The following is a 12802-nucleotide window of genomic DNA, read 5'->3' as shown; positions in this document are numbered from 1 at the left end:
ACACTCTTCATACTGTGGACCTGGGAACACTGATTTCCCTACTGATTTTAAAAATGGAATGTCCCATGCATCTAGCTCCAACAACTGCTGTTCCACGTTTTAAGTCTGTCAGTTCCTGTGTGTGGCCATAACCACATTAGAAACCTTTTCACATGAATCATCTGACTATAAATAACAGCTCTGCCAATGCAATGCTCTTTTATATCACGTGTACAGGATACTACCGCCATCTGTATATGTGCACACCACTATCTCACAAATTGCCACATCAGTGCATAGCGCACTTAGTAATGTGTTGAAGGTAATTTCAAATGGCAGGACTATTAAATATGAGAGAATTTCCAGCCACTACTTACCTTTAGCATACAATATTAAGCACTGCCAATACACATACATTAAAGTAGAAGTGATAATGTTATCCTAGCTTTTGTAACTATTAGTTCCTTATTTGGGAAGTAGAGATGGATAGAGTGGGGAATATTAAAAAAGAAAAGCAGGTTTCTCAGACCACAGGGATGCAAGGGATGCATCCGCAGTGAGGACGAAGATACACACAGACGTTCTGTCAATTGCGAAACTAAAGGAGCATGGAAAGAATCTGCCTTTAAGACCCTGACCAAAAAAATGCAGATATAATGACAGAATGTTTTGTTGGCAATGAAGGCCGAAAGCAAAATAATATTCACGACCTAAAACTGTAAGTTAATGGAGTTATTTATTTCAATTATCAGCTTAAACTAAATTTCTGAACAATCTTCATCTACATTTCAAGCTTCTATTATAGTATTCTTCATAGTTGGAAGACTAAAGCACATACTAACATCTGTGAAATACTTGTTACTGTAATTCATGTAATTTTATAGTTTAATGATAAATTACTATCACAATACTTACCTTGATAACTGGGGTCTAGGAGTACCAGCTCCGAAGAGTGTAGGTGAAGCGTGTGTGAAGTATCTTTCAGATAACAGATTATATGTTTGTATGGCAGCATCTATGTCCTCACCATGTATGCCAACAGATACACGCATCAACATATGTTGGGGCCGTTCAACAACTTTTCCATCAATGCGTAGCAAATATGAACGTTCTAGTGTCTAAACATAGAGATTTTAAATAATTCACAATAAGAATGAGCTTATGTATTGCCAGTGTGGTGCTGCATAATGTTCACACGAATATGCTGCCAGACAGTAGGGCCTTAGAGGCATGTTGAACACTGTCTGGAACGTAAAACACTCCCTGGATTGCAGTGCTACAAAAATCCTGGCTCAGAGGCGAGGGTTATGTAGTAGCATAATTACAGAGTCAGTTGAGATTCAGCTGTCTTATGGAAATGCCAGCTATAATCAGATAAAGACACAGGATCTTGGCTTAAATTCAACAAGTGTCTCAGGAAACACAACTCAGGTCACAAACCAGGAATTCAGTCACTGACACAACCTGAACACCATGAATGGTTCAGATAGGCAAGGGTGACATATGGAAAGCCACGGCCATCGAAAGGAGATGGGAGAGGTAATCAGCAGTTATAAAAGAAAGGGCAGTCCCCATGACTTCAGAATGACAGAATCCTCAATGATAAGCTAGGCAGAACTACTGTCCCAGGAACAACAATCTGGCAACACACCATGAGAACATTATGCAATTCGCAGTAAAAATTACAACATTTACAAAAACACACAAGGAATTTAACACAGACCTTTACTATAGTCTACAAACAGTAACACATAAGGGAAATGTCAGCACTGAGACACTAGTGCTTGGTAAGAAAGCTTACTTCTACTGATGATCCCACACTTTCTTTCCTTGTTTTCGTTTCTTCATTATGGACCTGGAACACTTTTCTCTTACAGTACAGCTATCACCTCTGAAACATTGCTACCACTTCCATTCTTTATACTTCCTTTCTTTCACAACTCTTAATTGTATTATTTATTTGCTGGTGACCAGCCTGCTCTTTTATCAGTATTTCACCTTGACTGTGCCTTCCACAGCCAGGTTAACTGCTTCAGGATACCATAGCACATGTCCCACTAACCCGTCCCTTCTGCTGTGCATCTTTCAAATACTTCAATCCTCACATATCCTTTCCATTAGTGCTTCACTTTGTATCTTATCGGTGAAATTGATTCTTAAAATTCTTTGGTAAACTTACATGATTTAATTCATTTGGCCCTTTTGGGGACATAGGGCACCCAGGATAACTTGCCATCCATGTTTGTCTTTATCCATTTCCCACGGTTCCACGCAGGTCTTGCCAACTCTCCTTGCTTCCCCATTCACCACTCTCTTCCATGTATCTCTAAGATCAGCCTCACTTCCTTGTTCCTTGGAGATACCATTCCAATGCCTTCCTCCCAACTGCTCTGTCTGGCTTTCTCGACGTGTGCTCTGGCCACCTCCACTTTCTCTCTCATTCTGTTCTTCTACAGGAATCTGGTTCGTTTTTCTTGAGAGAGCTTTTTTCCACATTTTTTCTGGGCACAGGATAATCATTATGTGCCGGAGACACGTATTTATGGAACTCTGTAAGTATGATGTTCTGTTCTTGTCTACTTACCAACTTTCACTGGTATACAGACAGACTGGACTTGTATTAAAAATACAGATTTTTAGTTTTTTATCACTATCCAGATACATGAATGAATTGATAATCTCCCCCTCCTGCTCCCCTACACACACCGACACTTCCACGTTCCCAGAATTTCCTCTCACTTCCTTTGTTTGACTTATATATCTTCAATTCAGCAGTCTCTGCTTCTTTTTCAGTGAATTCATGGATCCCTCATCTCCTGACTGCTGTGACTCTTCTCACAACAAAGTCATAGACCAGCAGAAAGTGTTTTGTAACAAAATATAAAACTGCTGGACTCCAGTTGGCGTCTTACTGGCTCTGTGAGGTTTCCCTTGTGGAACACAAAACATCTGTAGCCCTTATACAGATCTCTCAGGTTTGGAACATTTTGTTGTATACTAAACTTCTGTGACACCGGTCACATACTTTATGTTTCATAGACTCAAAGGCCTTTTCAAAATCAATGAATACCACACATGGTTGCCTGGAATTCTTTGCTTTGTTTTAATATGACCCTAAAAGTGTACATAAGCTCAGCGAAATTATGTTGTGCCCAAAAAGTGTCCTCTTTATGCAGTCTATTTTCAAGTGAATTTTTAATCCTATTTTACATATCTCTGATCAGGACCTTACTGGGCATCGACAGAAATGTAATACCATGAGAGCCGTTACAACCCGGCAGATTCTCCATTTTTGGAAACTTAACCATAAACCCTTTAGGATTTCTCTTCCAGCCAAATACACAGCAATGGGTCAAGCATTTTAAAGTACTTTCGATATCAGATTTTAAGAGTTCTGGTGCTATGTTGATTAAGAATGGAGCCTTTTCATCTTTCTGGCTTCTCAAAGCACTCCTAATTGCAGCCACTGTGGGATGCTGCAGGTTTCTATCTTGATATGCTCAGACTTCCTCCGGAACTTCTCTCATCTTTTCCTCTAGGTTGTCTGCACAATTTAGAAGCTCCTTAAAATGCTCCCCCATCAGTGTTCTTAACTGGTCCTCCATATCAAAGTTCTTTATTGACAGCTGTTTAGTCTTAGAGGACTCCTATTTGTCCGTGTCCTCCTCCTCCTTAGAAGATAAGGAGTGAGAAAGTTTCCCTGAATTGGTTTCAGGTACAGAGGAGCAACAAGAAGTCTGACGGATAGTAACCTATAGTTCCTTCAGCTATCAGCTGGCGTACGGCTGTGGACCAGCAGGAACCGTGGAAGGCAGCAGGAACCGTGGAAGGAAGAGTCCCAAGTATCTCTCCCTTGCTACAGAAACCAGAGGAGTATGAGGCATCCCCAGCTGGTGGGAGAACCAATCCTCCCAAGGTGGGTGTGGTGGAAGCACAGAAGAGGCCCAACTGCCTGGGGGCAGGGTTTGGTGGGTGGCTCAGAGGGTCTACCGTAAGAGACACAACAAAGGAAGGCATTGTCGTCAGTGAAGGTCACATTGTTGCAGATGTAGCATAAGATTGTGTCATTTGTCTGGATTTAGATGCTTACTTTTTTCTGGCCTCTTGATATGTGAGTTTGTCCAGGGTCTTATATTCTTGGATTTTCTTCTCTTGCTTAAAAACAGAGCACTCTGGTGAACAGGGAGAGTGGATCTCACTGCAGTTTACACAGATGGAGGGAGGGGCACAAGGAACATTCACATGGAGTCCACGTCTACAATTCCTGCAGACAAGGGTAGCAGTGCAATGGAAAGATGTGTGTCCGAACTTCATACACCTGAAGCATCTCATAGGAGCAGGAACATAGGGTTTCATGTCACACTGTAGACCATCACCTTGACCTTCTCAGGTAATGTATCACTCTCAAAAATCAAGATGAAGGCCACAGTAGCAACTCGTTTTCCCTTGGTCCCCTGTGGGCACAACAGGTGAACTGCACACACTGTCACTCTAAGCTGGCCTGCAGCTCATCGTCAAGTTGCCGAAGATCAGTGAAAGATGACGCCTTGGACCATATTGAGACGTGCCACAGTCATGACGGGCACATACTCCATGGCGTACACGGGGAATGTGCAACGCCGGCACTAACAGTGCAATCCCTGTGTGATCAGGAGGCTACCATGTCCATGTACTTGACCCCCCCACCCTAAAGGATGGTTACTGTACTGGGTTTTGGGAGTACGACAACAGGAAGAAAGGCTACCAGGGTAGAAGGACATGGAGGCATTGAATACACAACAGTGGATGACCTTCCCTGCACGACATGCACTTCATTTAATTTGGAAAAATTGGCAAGTCAAACCCAATGATGGTGAACATGTAATAGTGGAAGATGAAGGGTGAAGATCGGGCTGGGAGTGAAAGTAGCAAACAAGACCAAAATTGTAAACTGAATAAAAGCAGTCTGTACCACAAGGACCATCTGATAGAAAGTGTAGGTTTGCAGGACAGAAAGAGGAGCCAATGCTGCAAAGGTTGGCGTGCCAGGCCCCCGTGGTAGCCAAGCACGTACTTAAAAAGAGTGGTGAATCCCGGGGTGGAGGGAGAAGGTGGGGTGGGGTGGGGGGAGAAGAAACTTTAATAGTTGTACATGTTACATATAACTGCATGTACAAAGTACACTTGTTCTAAATTGAAGAAATGAAGGACAAAAATAAGATATACACAGCTCATTTAATTCACTGCTCACATGTGAAATTTAACAAAAATTATGTGGAGTGCTCAAAACACACACACACACACACACACACACACACACACACACACAATAACAGTAAAATGAAAAAGGCAGTTCATGAAAGAAATAACACTGAAAGGACACGGGGATGACTGAGCACTTTACTGAAACAAGAAACTACAGAAACTTTGCAACACAAATTCAGATGCATTGAGGCCAAATTTTTCATCCTTAGCATTTATAAACTGTGTCACATGACATTTATAAACTGTTGTCAACATGACAACCTTTCTGCCTGCCTCTGTATATGACCCTATTACCACTCACTGTAGTATTATTCCTTTGGTGTACTGCTTATACTGGTGTGGAGGCAGCAGCCAAGTCATTTGTTGCAGACAGAAGTTATATTGTGATTTAACACTTTCTCCTGATGAAATAAGTTATTTTTGACCAGAATTAAATCTACACATAATTGTAACTTTTTAATTTCGAACTCATCGAAGATTAGGTGCAAATCATAGTGCCATGTTACTTTTCTTACCTAAACTGAAACAATTCATAATCAACTTCATCATTCCACTGAGCATCTCCATTTTATGTTACAGATAGTACAATTTGAAAGGATGTGATTATCTTGGTACACCTGCAACACTTCCAATACTACATGCATTTCATACTGTGTGGTCCTTTGGTTACAATATCGACACTGTTCCTTTATGTTTACCTATTATGTATCCCCTATTGGTAGCTCAACCACCACCACCACCACCACCACCACCACCACCACCTGTTTGGAACATAAGCCTCACCATCTACTCCTGTTTTCCCACCACCTTTCAGCGTTCACTCTGGTCCAGTTGTCGCATCCTTTCTCAATACACTCCTCCACATCTTAAAGCCATCTGTCCCTTGGTTTTCCTCTTGGTCATTTCCTTTGTGTATCTTCTTGGGAATCCCCTCGCTTTCCTGTCTCCTGAAATGCCTATACCGTCTTTGCCTTGATGTATGTACCTTGCTCTGCAAGGGTTTCTCTTTCCACTATTTCCCTTACTCTTTCATTCCTCTTACTATCTCTCCTCATTACTCCTATCCTACTTCTGAGGATCTTCATTTGTAGCTCAATACTCACTAGATTACATTGGTATAATTAAGTGGTTACCTACGTCTGTGACACAAACACCCCTGTTACAGTACACAGTACTTGCCATGCAGGTTTACAAAGAACGCTACTACTTGCCATTCATTTTCTTTTCAACTGGTAGGAATTCACAATCTCTTTTTTTTTTATGTATGATGGGAGCCAGTTGAATACCTGTGTAACAGAGTACTCTGAGGCAAAGTCTACAAGAAATTAGTCAATCTCTGTAGCTGAGTGCTCAGCACAGATGAATGCCTGTTTAAGGGCCAGGGTTCGATTTTGGCTGGGTAGGAGATTTTCTCCATTCGGATTGGGTGTTGTGTTATCATTATTTCATCATCATCAAAAACAGGCATGTTGCCGAAGTGGGGCCAAATAAGAAGACTTGCACCAGGCATTGGAACACCCACCCACATGAACATCACACAAGAAAATTATTTTTGTCTCTTTTACTGTGACAGTGTAGGTCACAGTTCAGCTGAATGGAGAGGGGGGGGGGGGGGGGCACTGTCTGGCGCAAAGTGCACAGGGATTAGAAAACAGCATCATAAGGCTGTCAGGTCCAGCACTGGGAGGCTGTGGGAACGGGGGAGATTGGGGGGGGGGGGGGGGGTTATAGTGAACAGAAAAGTATAGGAGCAGAGAGGGGACGTCAGGTGTGAGGTGGTGATAGGAAAGGTTGGTCATGGAGGGGAGGATCTAGACATCCCAGAGTGTCAAGCAGCCTCTGAAATACTGCATGTTATATTCAGCTTTATGTTGTGCCACAGGGTGGTCCACTCTGCTCCTGGGCACAGTTTGGTGGTGGTCATTCAGCTTGGTAGACAGCTGGTTGATAGCCACACCAATATAAAAAGCCGTACGATGATTGTGGCAGAGCCAGTATATGAGACGGCTGTTTTCACAGGTGACCCAGCCTCAGAAGAGGCTGGCTCAGCCTGTGACAGCACTGGGATAGTAAGTGCTGGGTGGGTGGACTGAGCAAGCCTTACACCTGGGTCTCCCCCAGAGAAATGATCCATGTGGCAAGGGGCTGGGATTAGCACAAGGATGGACTAGGATTTTTTGGAGGTTGAATGGCAGGAGGGATGGGAAGGATCTTGGATAGGATGTTCTCCCATTTCAGAGCATGATGATAGGCAATCAAAGCCCGAGCGAAGAATGTAGTTCATTCGTTCCAGTCCAGGTTGGTACTGGGCAACAAAGGGGCACTCAGGTGTATGTGGTAATACGGCATAGGATTGTGGATTGGTCGGGGGGGGGATAGTGCCTCTGTGAAGACCCTTGTCAGACATTCAGCATAATGGGCAAGAGTGTTCTTTTCACTGCATATATGCAGTCCCAGCATGGTATGGCTGCATGGAAGGGATTTTTTTGTGTGGAATGGATGGCAGCTGCCAAAATGCTGGTACTTTTGGTGTTTGATGTGTTCTATGTGAACAAAGCTGTGAATGGAGCCATGAGACAGGCGGTGGTAAATGCCAAGGAAGGTGGCATACTAGGTTGAGAAGCAGCTAGAGGGGATGGGAAATAAGGTGTTGAGGCTGTGAAGGAATGAGGGTAGGGTATCTTGGCCCTGAGTTAGGATCATGAAGATATCATCAATGAACCTGAACTGGAAGAGGGGAAAAGATGTACAATGATTGTGACAGCTAACATAAGGCATGGTAGTTTTTACAGGTGGCCCACCCTCTGAAAGGGTTAGGGGTTTTGGGAGGCTAGAAAGGTTTGATCTAGATGATCCATAAACAAGATGGCATATGAGGATGTCATGTGGGTGCCGATGGCAGTGCTGTGGATTTGTTGGTTGGTTTAAAAGAGGGGGCAGGGACCAAACTGCTAGGTCATCAGTCCCTTGTTCCAATTAAAATAATTCCACAAGGGTGGGAGTAAAATAATCAAGACATACAAAAAACAGCTGGAAGAAAGGAGAAAACCACAAGAATGACAGAAGGGCAACAAAGACTAAAATGGACAAGAAAATCATAGATGCAAGAAACAGGTAGAAGTGATGAAAACAAGAGAGCAGCCACTCTGCGACACATTAAAAAGCACCAGTATGTATAACACAAAGGACATGCGCTAAAACTTAGATTGAATGATAAAACCCACCCTCATGTATAAAACGTAAAACTAAATTAGCCTATTAGGCGTTGTCAGTTAGAATTAATGGTAACAACGGTAACTGAAGATTCCATCGCAGGGCAGCCAAAGAAGGCCAGGTCAACAAGATATGTGCCACTGTCAGCCAGGTGCTGCATGGACACTGAAGTGAATCATCATTGCACAGGAGGGTAGCCGTGTGTCACCCAAGTGTGGCCAATACGAAGCCGACAGAGAACCACAGACTCCCTGCAACAGGCCCGCATGGAGGTCTTCCACACAGTCATCGTCTCCTTAATAGCACGCAGTTTGTCGTGCGTACTGACGTTATGCCATTCTGTCCACCAAAGTCAAAAAATCTTGTGGCGTAAGACCGAATGCAGGTCAGTTTCAGAGATGCCCATCTCCAGAAGCGGTTTCTGTGTAGCCTGTTTGGCCAGCTTGTCGCTGGGGTTCTGACGTGACCTGGGATCCTGAGAAACACCACTGAATGAATGGACCGTTCCACTGCATAGATGGACTCCTGGATGGTCACTACCAAATGATGATGAGGGTAGCACTGGTCGATAGCTTGTAGGCTGCTCAAGGAATCAGTACACACAAGAAATGGCTCTGAAGGGTATGAACGGATGTGCTCAAGAGCATGAGATATAGCCACCATCTCTGCAGTGAAAACACTGCAGCCATCGAGCACTGAATGCTGTCCAATACGTCCTCAGGCAATGTCATCATCAGCCACTGAGCCGTCAGTATAAACCACTTCATGGCCTCGGTACACGTCAAGAATCTAGAGGATGTGACAGCGGAGAGCCGCGGGGTTAACTTAGTCCTTAGGGCCATGTGAAAGGTCCAGGCAAAGCTGCAGCCTAGGTGTACACCATGGAGGTGTACGTGAAAGGACCTCAAGTACAGGTGAAAGGCATAGACTCCAGTTCGGACAGAAGGGATCGGATGCAAACAGCAATTGTTAGCCCTGACCAGGGCCGCCACTGTGGGAGATGAACTGCCTTGGGTGGGAAAACGTGACTGCAATTCGGATGCGCAGGAGAACTACGAACGTGTCCAACATAACTGGCGAGCCTAATCTTCAATGGAGGAACTCCAGCCTCCACCAGGACGCGGTCACCAGACTCGTCTTAAAAGCTTCCGTCACAGTGGTGCACTGGGTCCAGTAAACTCAACGCTGAGGGTGCCCCCGAACCATAAACCAGACTCTCATAGTCAAGGCGGGATTGAACAAGGGCTCTGTAGAGCTGCAGCAACACAGAGCGATCTGCACCCCAGTTGGTGTTGCTCAGGCAGCACAGGACATTAAGGTGCTCTTAGCACTTCCACTTAAGCTGATGACAGTTTTTTTTTTTTTTTTTTTTTTTTTTTTTTTTTTTTTTTTTTTTTTTTTTTTGTGGTTTTAGGGCGCACAACTTCAATGGTCATTAGCGCCCTGACTACTCTAAAAATGCACCGCGAGCCACAAGTTGACAACAACAACTAAAAGGAAAAACACAATAAAAGACAGACTGACAGGCATAGGATTAAAAAACTTCATCAAATGTCCTTAGCGAGGTGTGTCAAATTGATAAAACAAAGAACACGAGCAGCTGCTCGTGGGTCATCCGCTAAAATGTCATCGAAAGTATTAGGCAGGTTAAGATCGAGGCGCAGTTGGTTAAGATCGGGACAGGACATTAAAATGTGTCTAACCGTCAGCATGTGCCCACATGGGCAGAACGGCGCCGGCACAGCCGTCAGCAGATGGCGATGGCTGAACCGGCAGTGTCCAATCCTTAACCTTGCTAAAACGACCTCCTCCCGCCGAGAAGGGCGTGAGGAGGACGTCCAAGCCACGGGAAGAGGTTTTAAGGCCCGAAGCTTGTTGTCGGTAAGTGCAGCCCAATCGGCATGCCACAGCGACACAACGCGCCGACAAATGACCCTGCTAAAATCGGACGAAGGGACACAACAAGAAGCTGTCCGAGGCTGGAGGATCGCAGCCTTGGCCGCGGCATCTGCAGCTTCGTTCCCAGGGATACCGACATGGCCAGGAACCCACATAAAGCTAACCGGCGGACCGACGTCCACCAGCTGCTGAAGAGAGCGTTGGATCCGGTGTACGAAAGGGTGAACCGGGTACGGATCACTGAGGCTCTGGATGGCGCTCAGGGAATCTGAGCAGATGACATAAGCTGAATGTCGGTGGCGGCAGATGTAAAGAACAGCCTGGTAGAGGGCAAAGAGCTCAGCTGTGAAGACCGAACAATGGCCATGGAGCCGGTATTGGAAACTTTGTGCCCCGACTATAAAGGAACACCCGACCCCGTCATTGGTCTTAGAGCCATCTGTATAAATGAAAGTCATGGTGATGAACTTCGAACGAAGTTCCAAAAAACGGGAGTGGTAGACCGAACTGGGGGTGACCTCTTTTGGGAGCGAGCTGAGGTCAAGGTGAACGCGGACCTGAGCCTGGAGCCAAGGTGGCGTGTGGCTCTCGCCCACTCGAAAGGTTGCAGGGAGTGAAAAAGTAAGGTGTTGAAGGAGGCGACGAAAGCGAACTCCAGGGGGTAGCAGGGCAGAGACATACAACCTATATTGACGGTCAAGAGAGTCGTCAAAAAAGGAACGATAAGACGGATGGTCGGGCATTGACAGTAGCCGACAGGCATACCGACAAAGCAGTATATCGCGCCGGTAAGTGAGTGGCAATTCGCCAGCGTCAGCATGAAGACTCTCTACGGGACTGGTATAAAATGCTCCGATCGCAAGTCGTAAACCCCGATGTTGTATGGAGTTGAGGCGGCGTAAGATGGATGGCCGTGCAGAGGAGTATACGAAGCTCCCATAATCCAGCTTGGAGCGGACGATCGACCGATATAGACGAAGTAGGACGGTTCGATCCGCTCCCCACGACATACCACTGAGAACACGGAGGACATTTAAAGAACGGGTACAACGGGCGGCCAAATATGACACATGTGGAGACCAGCTAAGTTTCCTGTCAAAGGTAAGGCCTAAAAATTTGGTTGTCTCCACGATTGGGAGAGCAACGGGACCAAGTCGTAAGGACGGTGGGAGAAACTCTTTGTAGCGCCAGAAGTTAATACAGACCGTCTTCTCGGCAGAAAAACGGAAGCCATTGGCGACACTCCAGGAGTAAAGACGGTCAAGAGAACGCTGAAGACAGCGCTCCAGGACACGTGTACGCTGCGCGCTGCAATAGATGGTAAAATCGTCCACAAAAAGAGAGCCTGATACATCAGCTGGGAGGCAATCCATTATTGGATTGATCGCGATGGCGAACAGAGCGACGCTCAAAACTGAGCCCTGTGGCACCCCATTCTCCTGGCGAAAGGTGTCGGACAGGACAGAACCCACACGTACCCTGAACTGTCGATCCATTAAAAAGGAACGAATAAAAAGAGGGAGGCGACCGCGAAGGCCCCATGTATGCATGGTGCGGAGAATGCCCGCCCTCCAACAGGTGTCGTAAGCCTTCTCTAAATCAAAGAACACAGCCGCGGTCGGGCGCTTCCGCAAGAAGTTATTCATAATGAAGGTCGACAAGGTAACCAGATGGTCAACAGCAGAGCGGCGCCTACGAAATCCACATTGGACATTGGTAAGTAGGCGTCGAGACTCAAGCAGCCAAACCAATCGAGAGTTAACCATTCGCTCCATCACTTTACAGACACAGCTGGTAAGTGAGATAGGTCGATAACTGGAAGGCAAGTGCTTGTCCTTCCCCGGCTTAGGAATCGGGACAACAATAGACTCGCGCCAGCATGCGGGAACATGTCCCTCAATCCAGATGCGATTGTATGTACGAAGAAGAAAACCTTTACCCGCAGGAGAAAGGTTCTTCAGCATCTGAATATGAATAGAATCAGGCCCTGGAGCGGAGGACCGTGATCGGCCAAGTGCGGTTTCGAGTTCCCGCATGGTGAATGGGGCATTATAACTTTCACAATTCGAGGAGCAAAAGTCAGGTGGCCTAGCCTCCTCTGCCTGTTTGCGGGGGAGGAAGGCAGGGTGGTAATGAGCGGAGCTCGAAACCTCGGCGAAAAAGCAGCCGAAGGCATTGGAGACAGCCTCAGGGGCCACAAGGACTTCATTCGCGACCTTCAAGCCAGAAACTGGGGAGTGGACCTTAGTGCCAGATAGCCGGCGCAGGCTACCCCAGACAACAGAAGAAGGAGTAAAACTGTTGAAGGTGCTTGTGAAAGCAGCCCAGCTGGCTTTCTTGCTTTCGTTAATAATACGACGACACTGAGCACGTAATCGTTTATAATTAATACAATTCGCCACTGTAGGGTGGCGTTTAAAGGTGCGTAAAGCACGTCGACGAGCACGTAAAGCGTCTCTACATGCTG

General features: G+C 45.7%; 1 protein-coding gene across 1 annotated transcript in view; it reads right to left on the bottom strand.

Moving 5' to 3' along the window:
* Positions 1 to 12802, bottom strand: part of LOC126092498 (ribonucleoside-diphosphate reductase large subunit) — a 91582-nt gene that overhangs the window by 36296 nt on the left and 42484 nt on the right. Inside the window, exon 5 of the mRNA XM_049908121.1 lies at positions 895 to 1097. Coding sequence (XP_049764078.1) covers positions 895 to 1097 — 203 coding nt within the window. The remainder of the gene's footprint in view (positions 1 to 894; positions 1098 to 12802) is intronic.

Source organism: Schistocerca cancellata, chromosome 7, assembly GCF_023864275.1.
Source record: "Schistocerca cancellata isolate TAMUIC-IGC-003103 chromosome 7, iqSchCanc2.1, whole genome shotgun sequence".
In the NCBI taxonomy this organism is placed as follows: Eukaryota; Metazoa; Arthropoda; class Insecta; order Orthoptera; family Acrididae; genus Schistocerca; species Schistocerca cancellata.
Note: the sequence above shows the minus strand (reverse complement) of the source record. Positions and strands in the feature narration are given on the sequence as shown.